The sequence below is a fragment of the Phasianus colchicus genome, chromosome 7 (assembly GCF_987193195.1).
Source record: "Phasianus colchicus chromosome 7, bPhaCol1.hap1.1, whole genome shotgun sequence".
Classification (NCBI taxonomy): domain Eukaryota; kingdom Metazoa; phylum Chordata; class Aves; order Galliformes; family Phasianidae; genus Phasianus; species Phasianus colchicus.
Window position 1 is genome coordinate 35,801,704 of NC_143442.1, and position 23,511 is coordinate 35,825,214.

General features: G+C 43.8%; 1 protein-coding gene across 11 annotated transcripts in view; it reads right to left on the minus strand.

Annotated features, from left to right (window-relative positions):
* The window catches only part of HDAC4 (histone deacetylase 4), a 217,509-nt gene that overhangs the window by 33,940 nt on the left and 160,058 nt on the right, over positions 1 to 23,511 (minus strand). For all 11 annotated transcript variants that reach the window (XM_031604499.2, XM_090144556.1, XM_090144557.1 and 8 more), the window contains 4 exons: positions 20,420 to 20,677; positions 18,856 to 19,042; positions 12,022 to 12,155; positions 5,875 to 5,995 (listed from right to left, as the gene is read on the minus strand). In XM_031604499.2, coding sequence (XP_031460359.1) covers positions 5,875 to 5,995; positions 12,022 to 12,155; positions 18,856 to 19,042; positions 20,420 to 20,677 — 700 coding nt within the window. The remainder of the gene's footprint in view (positions 1 to 5,874; positions 5,996 to 12,021; positions 12,156 to 18,855; positions 19,043 to 20,419; positions 20,678 to 23,511) is intronic.

Sequence of the window (23,511 nt, forward strand, 5' to 3'; positions counted from 1 at the left end):
ATAAATGGATTCATATTCTTTATCTTGAGACTTTCAATGGCTATAGCAACCTTTCCAGGGGTAGAGTTGTGCAGCCTGCCACCTTCAAACCCTTCTGATATAACACAGCAAAGATCCCCGTAATGCCCAAAGGGGGGTCAGCCTCTTCTCCCATATGACTGGTGACAGAAGAAGAGGTAAGAGCCTTGAGGTACCAGGGAAGGTACAGGTTGTATATTAGGAAAAATTTCTTCTCAGAAAGAGTGGTGAGGTATTGGAACAACTTGCCCAAGGAGGTGGTGGAGTCATCATCCCTCCAGAACCATGGAGATGTGGTGCTTGAGGGAGGTGGTCAGTGGGCATAGTGGGGATGGGTTGGCACTGGACCAGATGACTGTAGATGTCTTTCCTAACCTGAATGATTCTATGATTCTAACTCTATGGAAGTGATCTTCATTATCAGTGGTGGCTGCTGGTAAAGAAGGGCACTTTTTGAGGAAGGAGTGAGACTAACAACTGCAGGACTATTCTGCTGGATACCTTCTAGGAGATCCCTGTCTTTTTTAAACTGAGTAGCCCAGAACTGGATGCACTAGTCTAAATGTGGCCTCACTGTGGAAGAGCAGAGGGGAGGATCACCTCCCTTGACCTGCTGGCCATGCTCTTTAATACACGCCAGGATACCATTGGCCTTTTTGGCCACAAGGTTACATTGCTGGCTCATGGCAAACCTGCTGCCCACCAGGACCCCTAGGTCCTTTCTCACAGAGCTCCTCTCCACCAGGTCATCCCTTAACCTGTAGCAATGCATGTGCTTATTCCAGGTGCAATACTCTATATTTGCCCTTGTTAAACCCCATCAGATTCCCTCCTGCCCAACCGTCCAGTATGTCTAAGTCTTGTTGAATGGTAGCACAGCCTTCAGATGTGTCAGCCACTCCTCTCAGCAAACTTGCTGAGAGTGGTCTCCATCCCTTCAACCAGGTTGCTGATGAAGATGCTGAACAAGACTGGACTGACCCCTGGGGAACAGCACTTGTTAGAGGCCTTTGATCAGGCCTTGTGCTGCTGCTGATCACCCTCTAAGCTCTGCCAGACAGCCAGTTCTCAATTCACCTCACTGTCCACTCATTTATCCCACATTTTCTAAGTTTCATAACAAGGATGCTGTGGGAGATGGTCTCAAACACCTTGCTGAAGTCAAGATACACAACACCCACTGCTCTCCATGCATCTATCCAGCCAGTGACGACATCAATAGAAAGCTATCAGGTTGGTCAAGCATGATTTCTCCTTGGTGAATCTATGTTGACTGCTCCTGATAACCTTCTTCTCTTCCAATTGCTTGGAGATGGTGTCCAGAACAAGTTGTTCCATCACCTTTCCAGGGATGAAGGTGAGGCTGACTGGCTTGTAGTTTACCGGATGCTACTTCTTGCCCTTTTTAAAGATTGGAGTGACAATGCCTAACCTCCAGTCTTCAGGCACCTCTCCCATTTGCCAGGACCTTCCAAAGATGAAAGAAGAAAGTAGTTCAGCAGTCATTTTCCCTAGTCTTCCTTTTACTGTTGACATACTTAAACTTTTCTTTTTACCTTTTACCTTCTTTGCAAGGTTTAATTCCAAGAGGGCTTTATCCTTCTTTGTTGCATCCCGACAGGATTTGACAACATTTCTATATTCTTCCCAGGTGTGCAGGCCCTTTCTCCACATTTCACGGACCTTCTTCTTTCCTTTCAGTTTATCCACCACTTCCTTGTTTATCCACACAGGCCTCTTTGCCACCTTTCCCCAATTTCTTACTCTTAGGGATGCTTGGAAGAAGTGGTGTTTAAGTGCTAACCAGCTGTGATGGGCTTCATACCTTCTAACACTCTAGCCCATGGGGGCTACCTCCAAGTTAAGTCTTTGAAGTCAAGGTTGGCTCTCCTGAAGTTCAGGATAGCAATTCTACTTATGCTTTACCTCTTTCAAACAAGATCTTAAACTCCACCATCATGTAATAGCTGCATCCCAAGCTTCCCTTAGCCATCACACCCCTGACCAGCCTTCTACACTCCTCCTCATCAGCTCTTGCACCACCTGCACCAAAAAGTTATCAACATGCTGCAGGAAACCACCTGCACTCTGTGTGCCTGCCTGTGTTGCTTATCAAACAAGTATCAGGATAGCTGATGTATCCCATGAGAACTAGTGCCAGGAACCATGAGGCTACTTCCAGCTGTTTGTAGAAGGCCTCATCCATTTCCTCCTCCTGACTAGGTGGCCTGCAGTACACACCCACAACAGCATCACCTATGTTAGCCTGTCACTTAATTCTTACCCTCATGCTCTGCCCTTGATCATCATTCCCTCTGAGTGAAGTTTGATACATTCCAGTTGCACTCTCACATAAAGAGCAACTCCATCACCTTGTCTTGCCAAACTGCCTTTCCTAAAGAGGACACAGCAATCCATGACAGCACTGCAGTCAAGTGAGCTGTCCCACCATGTCTTCGTGATCACAGTGAGATCACGGCCCTGAGACACATCACAGATCTCACAGTTCTTCCTGTTTATTTCCAGCGCTGCATGCACTGGTACACAGAGGTACTTCAGGGAAGCAGGTATCTCTTGAGGGATGAAAGAAGGTTTAAACCCTACTGGTGATGTTATCACAAGATCCAACTGGACAACTGAAAGCTTTTCTCCACAGTTACTAAAAAGACAGCATTATCAGGCCCCTCTCTGTCAAAAGTAACTCCAGCCCCTTCCCCCATCAGATCTAGTCCAAAGCTCTGGTAATCAATCCAGCCAGTTTGCACTTCTGCCCCATCTGCTCAGTTGCATTCTGTCTGACACCCACATACCTGGTCTCTCCAAGACCTGCCCAAGATCACAGCACCCAAAATCTTGATCCCAGCTCCATTCCTCCAGCCAGTAATTTTCCTGATCTATTCTCCTTCTTCCTTCCAGGACCCAGCCACCAGCTGGGAGGACAGAGGAGGATACTACTTGTCCTCCTGATCCCTTTAGCATCTTTCCAAGGGATGCAAAGCCCCTTTAATATTCTGTGTTTTCCTCGTTGCAGCCTCCCCTGACCCTACTTGAATGACAACAAGCAGACAGTAGTCATCTTGTTTTATCAGATGTAGTAGAGTCTTCTTACCATCACATGTCCCCAGAAGACAGCAAGTCTCTTTGAAGAGGTTATCTGGCAACAAACGGAGGCCTCAGTGCCTCCCAGCAAGGAGTCCCCAGCTACTAAGACTTTGCCATTTTTTGGTGGTACAAATTTTAATATGATTCTTTGGTTGGACCTGTACTACATGCTTACTGCATCATGGGCTCTGTTTGGTATCTAGGCATTCTTTTGTTTTCAGCCCCACAGCCTCATATCTGTTGCTCAGGAGACTGTATGTAGGAGGAAGACATCTCCTTCTGCTCCAAGCAATCCTTGTTTTCATCTTTCAGCTTCACAAGTTCTTCCTTCTAGACTGAGATTTCTCATGCTTGAACAGAGGAAGTTACCCCATCACAGTCATATATATGTCAAGATACTCAGGTCTTCCAAGCTAACATGAGCCTCATGCGAAGCTTTGGTCTCAGACTTCAAACCTGCCATACATTTAGCCCACAGATGTATTTAAAAGAACCCCACAAAGCTGTTATGTACATTTAAAAGCCTTTTAAACTTTCAAAAAGAGAGCATAGCTAAAGGGAATGCTTACAGGCTTGTTCATCTCTGTGCACAGATACAGATACCGAGGCTTTTTGGGGGGGGGGTTCCCAACACATCAGAAGCTGTGTTCTCTGCTCCAGCCCAGAAGCCAACAAGTTAGGAAACTGTACTGGTTTTCAAGACAGAATTGCTCTGCTGTGAGCTCAGCTAAGCACTATCAAAAATCCCTTGCAACTAACAATCTCAATGAACTTTCTATGTCTTCAAGCCTCAAAACTAATAGAAAAGCTGCTGGGCAATGCTGGGCCATGGCTGAAGCTTCAGCTGCAATCCCAGCCAAACTCTGGTCTCACTCACAAATAGGTTATTCTTGGAATGATTTATCAGAGTACAGCCCCTTGACAACTTAATGTTCTTTGCAAATTACACATACGCATGCAACTCTTTGTACTGGAATGCCCTCAGGTGTTAGAACTATTTTTATTCACTAGAGGAAACTTAATTTCTAGAGATATTTTAAAACGTGCAACTGAAAGACATGTGGGGTGCACAGCACACATACTGAAGTACTCAAGGGTAGAGTTTATCCTCCTGCAGGTTCTCTAAACAGGTTTGTTTCAGTCAAAATGTGGGAATAACAATAAACTTTCTTTCCACAAATACACCTGTGGAACTACTGATATAGGTTGTGCCAAGAGTTGAATGCAAATGACAAAGTATTTTGAGAGGACGTGACATTTGAATGAGAAGGAAACAGTTATAGTGTTACCCCAGTCCACTCTAAAAACGTATATATATCTTGCAAGGGGTATCAAATGCCTGACTTTAAGCTGCTTCTGAAGGAGTGAGTGTAGGGTGATTCACTGCTTCTCCCAGCCCCACACAGGGTATCAACCCCATCTCATCCAGGTTGGTGAAGCCAACAGTGCTGAAGGACTGCCTGCATCCCACCATGAGGAATTCATGGGGACAGGTCATCATCTTCAGCTCTGCATCATCACTACAGATCAGTGAAGTGAGATCAGTCAGAATGAAGGTGGTGCATGTGCAAATGAGGAGCCCTCCTAGATTTACAGGGGAGATTTACACCCTGTTTCTCTGGATTAATGGATATGCCTTATGAAAAGCAAGAATTTTACACAACCAAAGATATAACATCATAAATTTCTTAAACTGTATATACTAATTGTGCTATCATTCAGCCAGAGATGTCTATTTCTCATTTCTCTGCGTTTTAAAGAGATGGCAACTTAGCTATAAATACAGCACTAATTACATGTTTAAACAAGTGGCTAATAGCTTTCCTCTTTGGGGATCTAATGTACATACTGAGTATGTTGCAAAAATCTTTCCAGTTCTTTTGCTATGACTACTGCAATGTGCAGGTCATCAAGTTAATCCTCTTTTTATATCATTCAAAGTGAAGCTAATCCCAAAATAAACATTGTTAACTTCTAGATTCCATAACTGTCTTTTTGCTGATCCCCATAGCAGAACTTCACAAACTGCCCCTCCAGCTTATTACCTCCTGCTGTGAAGAGGAAAAAACAAAGGGTAAAGAAGATGCTCCATGATGGTAAGGTGCCAAAATCAATGTGAACTGGTTGCTCTGGTTGGAAATGGCTATCTGAACAACCATCCTCTAGATAGTCTGCAAGGAAATAGTCTACAGAAGCAGCCCAGTTTCAGAAAGATCCAGTTCCCAGTGAAAGGAATAAACAATCTTGTCCAAAATTAAACAAATGTAGGACTTTCAATAAGAGGCCCCTGCATCTTTCTTGTGGATTATCCATACAGTCCTGACATCTATTTGTTGATGCCTGTGCAGCTGGTTTGTGCTGCAGATCCAGGTCCTCAGCAGGGTATTCTGGTTATTAGCAGGCAAGGAGCACAGAGCAGACTGTGCAAAGATATAATAGACTCTAAATTATCTTTTCTCTTCAGAGAGGTTGGTTTTAGGTTGGTTTTAGATTTTGAGGGCATTCATTCAAGGAAGCTGTAGCTAGCTAGGGTTTAGGGATTGCCCAAAGAAAGGAAGATGTATAACTCAAGACAATGCTGACAGTAGTGGGGGAAGAATCATCTTGGGAACTGCCTACAGCTGGGGCTGGTGGGAGCACCAAGTGCTCACCTTTCACACCAGCAGGACTAAGGGATTGCCAGAACTGGGGCAGTGGGCAGTAGTGTGAATGCAGGGGGTCAGGAAGGGAAGCACACCCCACGGTGAACAATACCTAGAAGTTTCTTGCTGTCCAGTTTCTGTCTGTTCAGAGGGTTTGTGCCGTACAGCAGTGTATGAGCTTCCGAGTGAACTGTCTGCAGCTCTTCTAGAGTTGCTTTTCTTCCACGAATGCACTGAAAGAGGAAAGAAAACGAACGATGAGATCACTGGTTTAATGCTCAGCTCTCATTGCTGAGTACAAATATTTTTTCTTTCTGTAACTTAGCAAGTCATAAAGACAACGACCAAAAAATCTAACACTGGTTCTCACATGAAAAAATCTTCCTAGGACAGATTTTGGTTTAAGCCCAAAAATGCTGGTGAAGATATGAGCTTGACATAAAAAGTCATCTTTGGATTTTTTATTTCTTTATTTTAAAAATATTTACCAGAGAGCACTTGCTGAACTACACAGGGACTGCTAACTACTGATTATTCAGGATTTCAGTTATAAACCATTATGAAATGATTTACTGATGAAAAAAACTGCAAAACTTTTATTGATGTCAACAGAATCCAACTTCACTCTAAATTTAACAAACTAAGGTCTTTACAACTCTTTTCATAGAGTTCCAGTATATCTTTCAGGTCAGACGGAGCCACAGGCAACTGGATCTAGTGGGTGGTAACCCTGCTATAACTGGATGGGCTATAAGGTCCTTTCCAAACCAAGCCATTCTGGGATCTTTGAGGCTTTCCTTTTGTTTCTATTGCCCATTTGTGATATAACATGCTTGTCAGCTTGCCAGAATGTGCTGGGTAGTGCAAGCTGGCCTCTCGCAAGGAGCAAGCACTCTCTGGCAGGCAGATGCTGCCTGGAGGATATCAGGTATTCCAGAGAAGGCAACCAACTCCTGACAGTGGAAAAAACATCTTGTCTTTTGCACTGGGAACTTGCAACTGCCTCCAAAACGGTGGCAAGGGAAATATGCACAGAGTTGCTGAGGCTTGAGGTAATGCAAGAGGTGGGGAAGGAGTTACTTTGAAATAGGGATGGCTTTGCTTCAGAAACTTGCATGCACTCATCTCTCCAGAAAAAAAAAATAGAGTTACTTTATACTTTTTTTTTTTTTCTATGCAATAGTAAAAGATAAGTAGTTGGCAATAAGCATGCTGGAAGCTCTGAAAGCCTCTTGTGGAGATCTCAGGGTCACTCTCATGCAAACATGTCCCTCATCACATAGTGTGCCCTGCAGTCTGTGCAGGAATTCATGTATGCACACGAATGCCCATGCACCAGCCCCTCCATGTACCCAGCACAGTCTGCAAAATAAACTTTAGGGAACTGCATCTCAAAATTTCAGCAGAAGCCCTCATCACGTGTTTCAAAGCATGCAGGAAATCCCTTTGTAAAATCGTTTGAGCCATAAGGCAGCAGAAATCAAAGCACTGCAGGAGTGCTCGTGCGCTCTGGCTCTCGTAATTTTGGCATCTCTGCTCTCCAGTTCCTCTTTCATTTTCTCCGTGCTCTGCTCCACCACCTAGCATTTCCTGGGGTTAATGATGAGGCAAAAATACACCATCCCATTAAAGAGGCAATAATCACAAAAATGCTAGACCCAGAAGGGATGGAAATATCTGGCAAATCCCCCCTGAGCTTTCATCCTGTCTTCCTTTTTTGTTCATGGTAAGCCTCTCTCAGTTACCCTTAGAGGCTTTTACAGCTTCCCTTTTGCCCATATGCCAATTCTTTCCCTTTGAACGAGACGTACTGACCCATTTTCGGCTGCTACATTTAGTGGACAGACAGAAATAGTTTGTTGTATTTCTTGGCATCCCGTGGATGCACGGGAACAGCCACCCACTGCAATAAGGCGCCAGCTCCTCTGTGGATGCTCCTGGTTAACAGAGGTGGCCCTACAAGCCCATCCAAGGTCTGTGCTCAACATCAGGGTGTGGGGACCTCCCTGCCTCATGGCAGCATGAATGGAATGGGATATGAGAGAGAATGGAGAAATTTCTTTTGTGCTTCCAGTGAAATGCATGCAAGGAAACAGCTAATACTTGCTTGTTTCAGTAAGGAGTAACTGACTGCAAAGAACTGTGCCTGAGATGCTTTTGCACCATTCTTATTTCCCAGCTCACACACCAAAATCTTTATCCTCAGTTCTAATGCAAAGATACCCAGAAAATGAACTCAATCCCCACCCAGACTAAAGAAGGAACAAAACATTCCTCGGATGTGGATGACGGGTTTCCAAACCTATCACAGCATGTTACTCAGTGTGCTGTCCATGCTCCAAATTTGAGCAGTTCTTCACTTCAAGAGTTCTTAACCTCTTAAATCACGATGCTTGGTCAGTCCTGAGACTTTGCAGTGCTTAGGATGAGAAGAAATGGTCTCAAGTTTTGCCAGAAGAGTTTTCAATTGGATATTCACGGAGTCAGGGCTCAGGCATTGGAAAGGGCTGCCCAGGGAAATGGTGGAGCTCCCATCCCTGTTTAAGAGATGTGTAGGTGTGGTGCTTAGGGACATGGGTTAGTGGTGGACTTAGCATTTGGGAATGGCTGGACTTGTGATCTTAAGGGTCTTTCCCAACCTAAAAGATTCTATGATTCTATCCATCTTCTCACTCTGTATTACCCCCTTATAGTCTAAGGCACTTCCTGGCTGTCAGAACCACGCTTTACAACTCAGGAGGTGGCTTTTTAACCCTAACTTGACATTCTCAACATCTCTCACGCTGCTCGATACACTTCCTTCTTTTTCTTCATAGCCAGTTTTCCCTCATTTCAAACCACGAAATGCTAGGTTTGCATTTTATCCACCCTTTCACCCCATGATGTTTCAATACGAGAGGACATGAAACTTGAGAAACAGCGAACCAGATCTCATCCCACCTACACCCCTCCCTCTGTGCCACACAGAGCCATGAAACGGCAACAAAGCTTTTTTTTTCCCCAGGCACCAGCACCACCTCAGTGCTTTGCAATGAGAAATTTCTGGTCCACAGCTGATGCCCAGCAGTTCTGCGGTGTCGGAGCAGCGACCGATCGTGCCTTCAAGCCAAACACAAGCACCATGCATTGTCAGGAACTCTGCGTGCATCTCCGCTCCAGCAGATGGCTCAGCCCAAGCTCTATTTTTCACGTCTGTCCTCAGCAGCTCCAATTAACCCGAGGGCTTCAGCCAGCAGTGCTCGTACTCTGAACAGCACAGGATTGCTGCCAAGATGTGCCTGGAGACAGACTCTGACTCAGGAACTAATTCTTCTCAATCCTGGTCGAGCAGTCCAAGGGTTTGATTATATCCAAAACACACAACAAAACCTATTGATTTCCTGATGAAGGCTGGGAGGATTATGCTATACAACAATTGTGGGTTCTCGTTTGGGGGAGAGCCTATTTTATTGCGATTGCTTCAATTAGGATAATTGTTGCTTTTAAATTCTGAACATATACCAAAGCAGTTGCCATGTTTTATAAAGCTAACTTAATTAAACAAGTTATGCTCTAAAACCACAGATGTCGTTAAGCTCAGACAACTGCTTTCATTCCAAAGGGTCATCTTGAAACTCATGCAAACCTGTTGGACTTTTACCTATCACACTGCAAATCTGCTGCACATCTTCCCCTCAGCTGGATGTCAAATGATTTTTTGACAACTTCAGCAAATACGTATCTGTTTCACTGCTGAAAAATGAGGGGAGTGGGTGGGCGGGAAGCGCTGTGCTTTTTCTGTTCTAAAAATATTCATGCCCCTTCTGGATCCCTTCTATTGCCTGCAAGAGAAATGACAGGAACTCGGCGCTTGGCAGGTTGTGCAGGAGCCCCTGGGTTGCTTGATGAAAATGGGCTTTTGCATTTCTGAAATTTCAAAGCGTGCATTTTTTTTGCATGCACAACAAAATATTTATCTGAGAGTCCTTTCCTGGCACGAGGCTTGTGCACAACAGAACCACCAAAAAAAAATTTCCAGGAGACAGACACAGAGAATTGTTTGAGCTGGCATGAAAAAACAGAGCACGCAGTTGTGTGGGGACCAAGTGTTGAACTGCTTCTGGAAGAGAAATGGGGGTCCTGATGGAGCTGCATGATCAATACACAGTATATAGGATTATCTGCTATGCAGGGTGCAGGTTTTAATCCATTTCTATCAAATACTTGCTGCTAACAGAATCAAACTATACCCACAACCAGACCACAGCAAAGGGCTGCTGAGGAAGCAAGAGGCAACACAAAAATAAGGAAACTTCAAATTTCAAACTGTCCTTTTACAGACACGAGTTGTAATAAGTGGATTAACCAAATAATCACAAACAATTTTCACATCAGGCCCTTGGGCTTACTTAACTGGCTCATAACGTCTGCGGCACAAGACCTGCAACAGTGAATATAAAATGAGTGCACACAGAAGTGCCACCAATACCAGCTAAAATATAACATAGAATAAAAGAGGAGCTGAGGGAAAAAAGGCATGTACACACCTGGCAAACTGCTGACTGCCATAACCCTGGTGTTGCTGTTGACTGGCTGCAGTTGCCACAGACCTAATACTAGGACAGGGGATGACGAAATGGCTTTGCAACATGGAAATGAATTACTTTGGTCAAGGACAACAGAAGGTGAATGAGTGTCTGCAGCTGCAGGAAAAACCCTATCAAATACGGAACACTGAAGCAAGGAGGGAGGGAGGAGATGGAGAGAGAGGGAAAGGCTGTGACCACAAAACCTGGATAGAGAAGAAAAGTTGGATGTGGGTAGGAGCAGGAGTAGGGTACAGTAGATGTAAAGGAACAGGGAAGCTAATGAGAGAAAAACAGGACTGGGTATCCAGAAAGGGCAGGTCAGATCAGCAGAGAAGGAAACACGGGATTGCAGGTAGGAAGCTAGCATTACATATCTAATGCTTTCAGAAAAAGGAAGAGTCAAGATGAAGCTGAATTTCACCAGGTCATGAGGGAAACACAGGTAGAAAGCAGGTGAACATCAAATCCAGCTCCTACTGCAAAACCAACCTGAAGTAACTTTAGGAAAACAACAGTTGCTTGGGATGAAGAATTTCACACATTACAGAACTGTAGGAGACAAGGCAACTACCATAGTGTGAATTAAGTAACACTTCTAACCAGAGGAGCTAGACAGCAGTGAGGTGCTTATTTTGTCAGACACCATAATCCCAGAATTCAATTACATGGGTCTCCACAGACTGAAACAGTTCTGAAGTTCTTCCTTACTCTGCTGAGGGATAAATATGCTTATGACAGGGGAGCTTTACCTAATGGCAATGCTGCCACCACGTGGATGTCTTTCCTGACTGCTCAGAAAATCCTTCTAGACGGATGCTGACATAACTCATATTTACAGCGTGATTCAAACCCCTCAGATGCTCAGAGAACTGATGAACAAACACTAGGGTTAATTTATCATCATTACTACTAGCTATGAATAATAATTACTAAACACTAGTCTTTTTATCTTAGCAACTTTCACATAGTTTGCTTTGCTCTTAAAACATGCGCATCCAATGAAATTAATTTAACCACTCTTGAAGGAACAAGATTTAGTTGCATCCACCTACCCTCATTCTTTTCACAGTGCTTTCACTGTAGGCTGATCATTAATTATCAGAGAATATTTATAAAGTTAATAAACCTCTGAGAAATAAACTTTCCACAGCTCCTGTTATGATTGGAGCGATATCAAATGACATGGTCACTTCATGTCGTGCTCTCATAGTTGGCCATTTCAAAATCTAACAGTTGATAAGGATTTCCAGGTTACAGGGAATAGGGCTGAAAATTACAGGAGAAGCTTCAATGCAAACTCTACAGCTCACATCGGGCAAGAGCCTTCTCCAGCATCTCACAAAATTTTAACAGTCACTGCAATGCAATGAAATCAGACTGCTAGAAAAGCACTCCTGACAAGCAAACACACAAGCATTTACAGTTATCTAGGTGTTAAATTTAAGCCACATATGGCCAAACATTGCCAACAGCTGGAGCTATAAAACGATAAAGCTGGAATGCAGTATAAAGTTTGCACATCCAGGTAGCAATCAGCAGTCCAAGCTGCAGGTTTGGTACACACACACTGCTTTCCAAACCAGAACCTGGCCCCAAAAGCTGCTTGTAATCCACCAGTGCAATCCACCATGCAAACCAGATGCTCTCTCCCCCAGGCCCACCACCCTGCCCCCTTGCTGTGCTTGTTTTACCTCACACTTGCCACGGAGACCTGTCTCCTGCAGCCTGGACCAGATGCTCTGGATCCTCCCCGCATGCTCCGGGTGGCTGTTTGTGTTTCCACAGGTACATTGATGTTTCAGCATCAAGGTGTCATAGACAAGGCCTGCAGCAGAAGTTACAAAATTACTCTAATTGAACGAAACTATTTTGCCAGATATATGGAAGAAAAAAAATTATTTTTTTCCCTTTTTGTCTACAGCACTTTGCAACTCAAACTCAACTGAATACTTATGTCTCACCAGGAGCCACAGAGCTCTAAGAAATGACAGTCCAAGGTGCCAAGAAAGGAGATGGGCAGCTGCTTTGAAACAGAACCAAACCTGCAGCGATCCCCTCCTTTAGAAATCTCAGCAGATACAGAAAAGAGTCACCATCATCACTTCAGGCCGAGGTTATGAGAGTGACAGAAGGAGGTGACAAATGACAGTGCTGGTATGAGTGCAGTGCGCCAGAGCTGGAACACGATTTAGAAGGGGGCTGACTTACAACTTTGATAATTGCTGCTAAAATGACTCTAGGGCTTGGGATTAAAAACAAGAAGGAATAAGTCATTAGCAGGCACTATGTTTTATAACACAGTGTGTGCTGAAGTCTTCGCTTCAACATTATTTGACAACACGCTAATTAAGACTATTAGAACGCACTTGGGAATAATTATTCAGCACGATATGAAGGTATTTAGCTAAATCCCCTTGCATTGCAACTATTTATGGCATGACAGCAGCGTAGGAGACTGCTTCGTGCTCTGGAGCTGCCCGGGTGCAGTTTTGGAACAGGAGCTGCAATTTCACTGCCAGTGTTTCACAAAACAAAGCCAGCAGTTCCTCCCTAGCTACGCACTCCTGGTGACACAACATTTTTCTTCCCTTATGCAAAAGGGACACAGTGAAATGTTTCAGTCTACCCCTTCCTTCAGCCAGGCATTGATCCTCCTAAATCCCACTGGAGCGTGCCTCTGCTGGACCTAGCAGCACCAAGGCAGCTTGCAAGGGCTACCTGAGCCAGCCTCAGGTGAGCAGCTGAAGTACTGATAAACAGCACAATCTGCAGCTGCAAGGAGTTCAAAGAGGCCTCTGAGTACACACAGGGCATGAAACCCCAGCTTGCAGGCCTGACCGGAGCTGAAATTGCACCTTCTGACTGAGTGCAGGCATGTTCTGCCACTGCAAAACTTGGCCTTCTCCTTCCAGACAAAATCTGGCACTGACTCTCAGCTATTGTGCCTCAGGGAAGGTACCTGGCAGCCCCTTGCTTGGCTGTAGGTGAGCGCAAAGGAAAAAAAAGCAACACAACCCATTCAGTTCTAGGAAGGGAACGGAGTGCTGGTGAATTGATGGGCTCTGGGTTAGCCAAAGTTCAGTTAAATAAGATTGTGCTGCAGTGCTCTGTAAAGGGCTCCCCTGTTTGATTCATCATCAAATGCCATCAGGAGCTGTTGGGCAAAGCCAAGCACTGCAATGCCATCCGAGGAGAAAGCGAAAACCAACAGTAAGGCTAACTGTCCTTAAAACCCCTCCAGTTTTATTTAGACCAGTGTGAGGTCTGTAACTGCTCGTTTTTCCTCTGAGGTTAATTAATGAAGTCATCTTCAGGGGATGTCAGGCACTTTGACAAAGTATTTGCTATCCAAAAGGTCTCCATATAGGCCTCTTCCAAGATCACGTGAGGCTGCACTGGGTTTGGGTAAAGTGCTGATACTAAACAAAGGAAAGCAGTTCTGGCTTCCAGGCACATCTACAGGGACTTCAACTGCACGTTACACATTTAAAGCAAAAGAATGCAAGTGTATATATTAAACATATATATTCAGACACAATGAACCTTGAGATTAAGCAAAAAGATGCATGAGTAGCAAGCAATTCCCTGCTGACTCGCCTGTGTACACCCCTGACTCAGAGCAGGACCATCCTGCTTTTGGGGTCAGGTTGGCAACTTCTCGAGGCACTGCCATGTGCATTGCATCCCCTTGCCAGAGACAGGCTGTGCTGCAGCACAGTAGGAATACACACGATTCTTGCCAGTGCTCAGTTACTGGTAAATGACAGAACAGCAAGTCCAACTGGAATCCTGCACTGGAGATGTTCTTGCTGGCACTGCTCAAAGCAACTTTCTACAGAGCAAGCAAACGTGGGGATTTACTCACAGCTTGAAAGCTTTAAAGTCAGCTGTTCAGAACTGTTTAGAAAAAATATTGTCATGTGTAATCAAGAGTTTCTACTAATAATGACTAGTTGGAAAAGCAATTAAAAAATACCAAAGCAAATCATCCCAGCAGTGAGGACAGCATACATAGAAGCCTGCAAGCAAATACAAAAAGACAGAACAAGTGAGGTGTCCTGGGGATGGCCAACGAGAAGGGCAAGAGGAAAGCATGCTGCGTGGAGAACTGGTGAGAGAGTGCACCAGGAATTCACTCATAAATTGAGAAAGTATAATACAGCAATATGCAGAATTAGAAGCTGGAAAGGACAATCCATCCTGCAGCTAAGCCTGAGGCTAGTTCAGTATCACACCCTTAGAATCTGAGGAAGAATCAAGCATTTCCAAGCAGTTGTGAGTAGTTTTTAAGCAGTCTTTTGTTTGCTTTTTGGGCTCCCAGACTATTGTTCTGGCAAATCTTTTTGCTTCTTGGGAACTGGTCACAACTTGACAGTGAATTATACTGACTGCACTGCACACATGGAGAGGGGGTCCAACACTATTTAAACATTGAGTATGAGAATCTGTGTTGCAAGTTGTGCTTCTTTTTAAAGGTGTTTTTCCCTATTTCCTAAACTTTGAATTGTAACTCCTGTAATACCATCAGGATGTAACCCAGCTATGCAAGCAAAGCAACGTCTGGCCAGATCAGCAGCTTCTGTCTTGTTCCCTGTTTTGTGCCTGTGTAGCACTGGCAGGGCAGAATGCAACACAGATCAAACCAGTGATAAAAACAAAGGAAAGTTCAGATTTTTGCACTGATCTTACCCTCTTTTGTCACTCACAGCAGAGCTGTGAGTGGCCTCCCAGGTTTTTCTGGAGAAGCCTGGTGTCAGCTCAGAACCAGGCAGAGGCATTTAGCAGCTCACCTTACTTGGTGCCACCCAGGAGGGCCACAAATATTGAGAAGAGCAAACACAAGTACTCGTGGGCTTGATCCCCAGCACCTCTTCACCCACATCTGCAAATGCCAGAAAGCTGCAGGTGTGTTTAAAATGCATGTGTACATCTAAAATGGATTTTACTAACTGAGCCTGTTAAATACTAGATAGAAAGAGGAGTTAAAGGAAAAGGTTTTGGAAAATGTGGTGGTAGGATGCTTACTTGTCCCTGTTTTCTGAAGTTAATGGGAACTGCAGCACTACAGCAGGGTTTATATAGTTTGGATGAGCTATAAAGTTTCTCCAAAGATTCACTGATAAGAGCAGTTAGCCACCTCTCAGTGAAGAGAAGGGAACTGTTCCAAGTTGCTTATTGTGGCTGCGGACACTCAGATGAAGACATATGCACAAAGGAAATCTTGATAATTCAAGCTTAAAATATTTAATTACATTGGCCATTATGAGTTAAAGTAAATGATGTTGGAAGCAATACTCTTTCTGACATGACAATCATTTTTAAAGGTCAGCACTACACTACAACCAACTCGCCTTTCCTGGCAGAACAAACATATGATTTGAGGTTCAGATAATTATATCACTCTGCATAGGAGAGAATAAATGCCTTCATCAGAAAAAAAAAAACAACTTTAAAGCAGAACATCAGAATAATTTGTGGCACTGTTTTTAGAGGAGATCAGAGACTGGATAATTGGAGCTATGCAAATTAATGGCCTAACCTGAGAAGCCCTATTGAAGTGTGTAGAACAGTGCATAAAGAAGTACTCATTAAAGTCAGGGGGCTACGCATGCTAGTGAGGGCAAGTTCAACAACTAACTTTCTTTCATATTCTGCTATGAAGGAAAATTTAATGCCATGCTTCAGGATACAAAATGAACTGCCTGAAGAAGTCAGGGAGGGCACTGTTTTCACTTTCATGTGCAGTAACACACATGATGTTTGAGTAGTAAGTACATCGTGTTGCTGTTTTTCTTTACCTTTGAAGTCTCAGGTACTAGACACTGACAGAGACAGGAAAACGAATTATACATAAAGAACAGAATCACAAGCTATCTGGTCCTACTTCTGCCCAGAGAAAGCGTTAGCCCCTTCTGTACAGTATTCTGAATGCAAAAGTGATGAACTATCCCTTTGTTTGTTGGACAATAACTGATCTGTAGGAGCCACATTCGTGTCTAGAGTAATCATGCTGGCTTCATTAGGGCCACTGAAAGAGGTCCGTTTTTCCACCCCTCTCATCAAATGATCACAAGAATTCAAATCTTAACTTCTCCGAAATCCAAAGCACATATTTGTGTTAGAATCAATCTCCAAAGCAGCCACTTATCAAACAGATGAGTCCGCCTAGTGAAAAAGAAGCCTGATGCTCTTCGGCATCGCCTGCTTTGAAAAATCCCCAAGGGTTTCATTTCCTGCCTTTCAAAGAAAAATTCAATCCCAGCGATTAAGCTTTAGTATCCACCTCCAAAAACACAATCACTGATAGACTACAGGCTGCTTCAGAAAAACAGAACCAGCCTTAGTGTAGTGCACACATGCTCAACATTTGAGATAGCTGCCTTTCCTTTCTGTGCCTGCATGCTCAGAGTAGTAGGCTCTTTTTTCCTGCCACTGTAAGCAAATAGTGCTGGTTAACTAAACAAGTCCTTCGCCTGGGTAAGAATGCATGTGGGGAATACAGTAACTCTGCTTGTCTGAAATATCTCTCCCTGGGAATTAAAAAGGGAAGGAAACAAGAGATTTCCAGCCTGAGTGTGGAGAGGGCTTCAAATTTACTAGTGCCAGCAAATGCCAAGAATCACCTTCTCTCTTGGCAGCAGTTAATTGTGTTTTTCCCTCTTCCATCCATCTACTGTAAATGAAGAGATGTGCATGAGATGCAAGGCAGTGGAAAAATCAAGCCCTTGGAGTCTGGACATGGGTAAATGCCATAAAAAGGAAGTTTAACAGTGAAATACACTGTCATTGCACTGGTTTAAATACATGTACAACACTATATAAAAGCAATGCAGGTTTTTTTTTTTACCTTTTACTGTAGGCTGTTTTTTGTAACCTTTCCTACAAGGAACACAAATCATAACACTCTACCAGTGTCCTTCCAATGCAGCATCGTTCTCCAGACCTGCATTCTTACTGTCACATTCTTACATAATTCTAATGAAATTCAGAAGCATGTATCTCAGTGAAACATACATCCTCTGCTAGGAAATGTTACTCTATATTCAGTCTTGTGCACGATTGACAAGGCAACTTAAGTACTGGAGGAGGAGAAGGGAAGAGAGAGAAGAATGAATAATCTCTTACATTAGGGCCATGCTTCCATTTGTTTTCAAAGCAGCAAGGTTTGGGACTAAGAGTGTTAGATGTTCAAGTTTCATTTGGTTTGACTGTGAGCTGGAGGATTACCCTTCTTTACACTCTTGGCAAAAGCCAAAAGCTAGAATAATCTTGGTGCTGTAACTGACTACACTGGAAACGTAGTTTTGCTAAAATTCAAAGTTTAAATATTAGCAGCAGATGGAGACTTGAAAGGCTGATTTTCAAAAATTAGATACTACCTGGACTTTTAGAGAGCTGATTGCACATGCTTCCCACCCAGCAATTAGCAGCTACAGAACAAAGTCAGCTTTAATGCATCACTATCACTATACCATCAGTATCTAATTCACAGTGCTGATTTTAATGATGAAAAAAAAAAAAAAGAGTGGGTGAAATAAGATTAAATGGATAAATCATGAGTTGCCCTTGCTGCAGCATTTTTTTTTTTCCTTTCCTCAGGGCATATATCACATGGCAAAATGTTCATTCAGAAAATAAGAGCTTGACATCTTGGGAAGAAGGCAGAACCTTCAAAATAAGGTTGCCTAATTACCAAATGTGGGCCCTGACAAGCTGCACATAATTCACTTTTATCTGTAATGAATAGACAAAAAAGATTTTGATGGAAAAAAGGCACTCGTAAGCCCTCCCTGATTTAGGAAGAATAGTTATTCTTGACCTTAAGTCTTTGTGGGGAGACTAACATCTTTTTTAACATCTTTTTTCGTGAGACAAATACAGAACTGCACTCATAATTTTTGTTTTGAGATGAAGACTGAACAGGTATGAAAACGCTCTTCCCTCTGTTTCTCCACACTGACATCTTGGAATGATCAACTCACCTCGCTTTTCCTAACCCACAGGCAACTGACTCCCAGGCAGAGTGCTGTGGAAGGAAGGTTAGTCTGGCACAAAGCCCAAACTGGATAATTTACAGCATGAGATTATGCAGGGACTGGAGAAGGTGCAGAAAATACAGCCGACAGATACTGCATTTGGCATGCTGTCCTTTTTCAATAACATTGCCACTCTCCTCCTCGCACCTAAATCAGCCTTGTCACAGTGTATGACTTGTCCTTTTTTTTTTTTTTTTTTTGGAGATACATAATTAAAGTACCATGCTATGTTTCTATTGATTTTTGCAGACTATTTTCCGTCTGGATTACAGGGTGTCTGTCCCTCAAAGGAATGCAAAAGCAGGACAACAGGGCATAGGATGACCAATCACATTCTCATAGACAACAGGATATTACGGAGCCCACAGCCAGCTGAAACTCAGCCCTTGGACAGACAGCTTTGCATGGACACAGGGCAAAAAAACCCAATGTGAAGCAGAACAGCTACCACAGCCCCACTGATTGGTTTCCAGTGCTCTCCAACATTACCTGTAGTGAACCTTGGCTTAGTGGGTGGCTCCTGTACAGACATAGGGAAGGTGGCTGAGGCGGGTGAGGATTGTGCACGGGACAGGGGCCGATGGCCTCCAAAGGAGACTGGCATGCCAGCTGCCTCCAGCGATGCCTGGTAGTTTCTCAGCTGGTGAATGCGCTGCTGCTCCAACAGGAGGGCTTGCTGTGGGGAAAAGAAGCAGGTAGCTACTGAAGGTAGCCTCACGAAAGGTCCAGCATCAGCAGCACGTCACATCACGTTCATTTATTTATTCTTACTAGAGAAATGAAGCCTACACGTGATTGCATAAATCTAGGAAATTGCTCTGCACAAGCATGGTTGGCAATGGCATCAACCCCTCAAGGCAGCACCGTTATGAAGACAGTGCTTCTCAATTTGGGACTGGAGATGTCTCTGAGCTACAGGCAGTGACATATGGGGCCCACAAGCCGGCCCCGCAGTGCCAGGGAAACAGCAGCAAGTAGCTCAATGCAAACATCTACGCAGAGCAAGCAATTTGCACCTGATTCAGACATTACAACAGCAAGCCTGGCACCAGTCTGCCTTCCCTAGCCAAGGGTTGTGGATTTACTCTGAGAGCTACACCCTGGCAGTGCTTCAGCAATCTGTTCCTGGCTGCAGGGGCTGTGCAGGGGTTCATGAGGCTCAAAGTACAGTCAGGCACTAAGGGCAGCAAAGACAAGCTGAGCACTTCAGGTCCCTCCAGAGAATTGTAACTTTCTCACTCATTACTTCTACCACAGACAGTGTTTTCTGGGAGACTGCCACATAATTGGGAGGTAATGCTATGCTACATGGCTACTGGATTTAATGCTTCTAATCCCAAGCCTCTGGTCTTTCCCATCAAAAGGGAGCGCACCTGTGATCTCTGGGATTTGCAGTGCCAAAGAAGGAATCCCCTCCAAAAAAAACCACTTTGACACTCCAACCCTTATCCAGCCCTTCTCTGCAGTTGTCAATCTGTTTTAGAACGTTAGAATTATAAAACAAAATCCTCTGCTAGGATCCCTCGCGTGAGCAAGTTCTCTGCTAGAATTTAGTGCTCAAAAAATGAGTAGTCACAAAAATCACAGTGACCATTTGGGACTTGGCTAATACAAGGATTTACTTGGTAAAACAATTCCTCTGCTTTCTTGCAAGGCTTTTTCCCATCACCCTCACAAACACCAAGTCTTGTCCTCTCTGCAGGCTGCATGCAGCTATGCTTAGGGATGTATCTGCAAGCACAAGCCAAGTATGTCCAGTTAGTTTAGTACTAACCTTCCCATTCTCTACACAAAAGGGAAGCTTGATGTGATGATTACAATCTGCCATTGAAAAGCTGGGAAAATCTTAAGCTATTTTTTAGGAATTTGGGTCAGTTGTATCAGTAACTAACAGATTTCTGACACCTACTCCTAGCAGCTGTATGTATCTGTGAGGTGAGGGCTGGTTATCTCCTTGACTTTCATCCACAGTAGCATACAGGGATTCAACCTGTCACTCCAGATGCTGCTAAACAACTCAACCCCAGGAGCCCCCAGCGCATTCTGAGCTCACCTGGCGGAAGAGCAGCTCCTGCTCAGCCTGCCTCTGCCCAGATTCCAGCTCCTGCTGTGGCTCAGCTTCCTCCTCATCGCTCTCGATGGGTTCTTGCTTCACCTGCACCATATTGGCCAGCCCTGGGACTTCCTTTTGGCTTGACACTCTGTCACTGTATGGCTCCTCCAAAAGGGCTTGGTGTTCTCGAAGCTCTTCTTCTGTCTCCTCTGGGTGGCTTTCATGCTGGCGAGCTGGCTCGTTGGGTTTTGATATTATCTGCAAACATCCGGGAGGTTAATTGATAGTAAAATGTAACTCACTGCAGGTCAAGTTTACTGTGTTCTCCTGAAAGAGTCAGCTTCGTGAAAAGAGAAATCGTGAACTATAGCTCTTATAAACAAGGTCTGAAACAACAGAGCAACAGAAAGGTCAGTTTAGTCTCAACATTAAGTGCCATCAAAGAAATATTACGTCCTAAGTAATGAAGGCCCCTTAGTTTGCACTTGATTTTCCTCCTAGAGCAATCAGAACCTCTTATGCCTACTCATCTATGGATGCTAGTTGAATTCACAAATAGTGTAGCAACCATCAACACGTCCAGCAATTAAAATCCTGATAAATTAAGAGAGACAAGTGCTCTCAGAGGGCTTCTGCTTCACTGTTTGTTCAACTTCTTCTGGAATCATCCCAGGAATTTTATCAAAAATTACCACAAATTATTGTAAATAACTGTGAGAATTTTCCCTGAAGACTCCTCCAAAACTTATGCTCTTTTGTAGTTAGTTAAGAGGAAACTGAGGACAGTAAACTTACAGCATCTTTACAGAAACCAAGTGCAAGAAGAGCATCATTCTAATCAGACCTTCCTAACAAGAGGCAGTGAGCTTCTCCAGATGTGCCCGCTAAAACAAAGGGAACAATCTAATTTTCACTGTAATTCAACAAGCCCAAACGTTTTGCAAATAGATCAGTGAGGTAAAATTCTCAGCACCTGGTCTCAAACTGCTTATGATTTTTATTTGGAGCAAAAATGTATGTGCACTATTTTTAAACCCAGCAGAGGTAAATAGATTAATGTCCTTTCTTTTAAAGAGTTTAGACTGTACCCGTTTCACAAGCTTATAAAAAAAAATGCTGAACTTTGAAAGCTGTCAGGGCAGAGCTTTAATAGGGATTAGGTCATTGGTATGAAAAGCAATATTGATTTTAAATCTAATAAAGCTAAATCAAAACACGGTTATTGAACACATGCAGGAGTGACTACTTAAAAGTAACTCATTCTTTGAAGACCATTGACTCAAATCTGAAACTAAGCCTTTTTCCCTAAATGTAAGAAGAGAAGCTCTGCCACGTAACTTCAGCAAATCTATTCAAAGAAGATTTAGGCATAAAAAGGCCATATTAAGGATTAATTGCCTGAAAGTATCACACCAAGGACAGCAACAAACTGTTCATAACTACAGCAGAGGGTGTCACAGAAATGGGGTTCAAAACTTCCTTTATCATCAGAGCACTGTAAGGATGAGGATGCAGGGCTAGAGCTTTCTAGCACTTGCAGATTGCTGAGTTTTGTCTATCTCAGCTCCTGAAAGAAGCATAAGATGCAGAAGGGCCTTATCTTGCTTAGCATAAAGCAAAACCTGTGGGGTTCATCTGATCCCCAATGCATATGGTGGGTACAGTCCATCCGTCCTAGTTACAAAGAGCCAATAATCTTGTACTGGTCAGTGACTGGTTGAATGGCTGCTGTTGGCAAGAGTGAGTTTCCATAACCACAGGGTCCTCTCTGAGAGTCAACAGCTGCTTGGAACAGATAGAAGCCACCTACCTACCTAGATAGAGCTTTCTCAATGGGCTAGCCAGCCTGGTAGTCAGCTTAACCTAAAAAAGCCAGGGCAGAGCGATTCTTCAACAAGCATCTAAGACAGCTGTGGACATTGTAGCCAAGCCAAGGGCACAAAGTGGTACGAGAAAATATGAAACAGCAATCCACAAAATAGCTGAAGTGGCACCCATTTGTGTACAGGCATGTGATAAAGGAGGTGGCTGCACTACAGCCTGGTGGGGAAAGCCCTCAGGTCTGTCCTGGGGAATTTGCATACTTGACTCTGAAATGCCTCTGTACATGAAGATCACACAGGAAGATCTGAATTGCGTGTGCAGTTATAGGGCCATGAGCTGCCCTGGAGCATGGAGGTTTGGTGGAATAACTCAAATGACTGGAGTGCTGTTATGGAGGGATGTTGGTCATTTAGGGAGGACAAGTTGGGATGTAGGGAAAAGGCTCTTTACACTGAGAAAAAAGCAGGAATGCACGGAATTCTGCATCTTGGTATGGGTCTGGAGTTAGAGATCAGCAGGCAGACCAAGATGGGTGCTTATGTAATGGGTAGGCTGCTACAGACTTCCTGATCAGACAGAAGTAGGTGAGGGTTACTTTGAAGTGCTGGTGGAATGTGACACCATGGTGGAATTCGAGACCCAAAGAGTAGAAAGCATGGTAAAGAGCAGGACTATAGCCATGGATTTCAGAAGAACAGACTTTAGCTTCTTCAAATATCTGCTTGGAATAGCCCCATGGCTATAGCACAGGTAGCAGAAGGCCAGCATGGATGAGCAGAGATCTCCTACCTGAGCTTGACACAAATGGGCAGTATAAAAGGGGTGCAAGTAGGACAAGTGACCCACAAGAAGAGTGTTGACATATGATCTTGCAGGGATGATGCTAGGAAACCCAAAGTTGACCTGGAATTGAATCTGGCAAGAGATACGATGGAAAACAGACAAAAAGATCAGGGAAAATGTGGGACCACTGCCAAAGAGGGACCTGGTTACATGGACATGGGCACAAAACTCAATGCCTTCTTCACCACTAAGATTGGCTTTCAGGTATCACATGCTCCTGAGTCCAGTGGGGAAGTTAGGAGCAAAGAAGCCAGTGGATGAAGACCAGGTTTAGGCATTATTTAAACTAAACATACCTAGGCCTATCAGGCCTGGGGTGCTTCAGTCACACATGACAGAACAAGAAGCACTGGGCAGAAATTAAAGCATACAAATTGAACATTATATAACTCTTTTTTTTTTTTTTTTTTTTTTTGCTGTGAGTG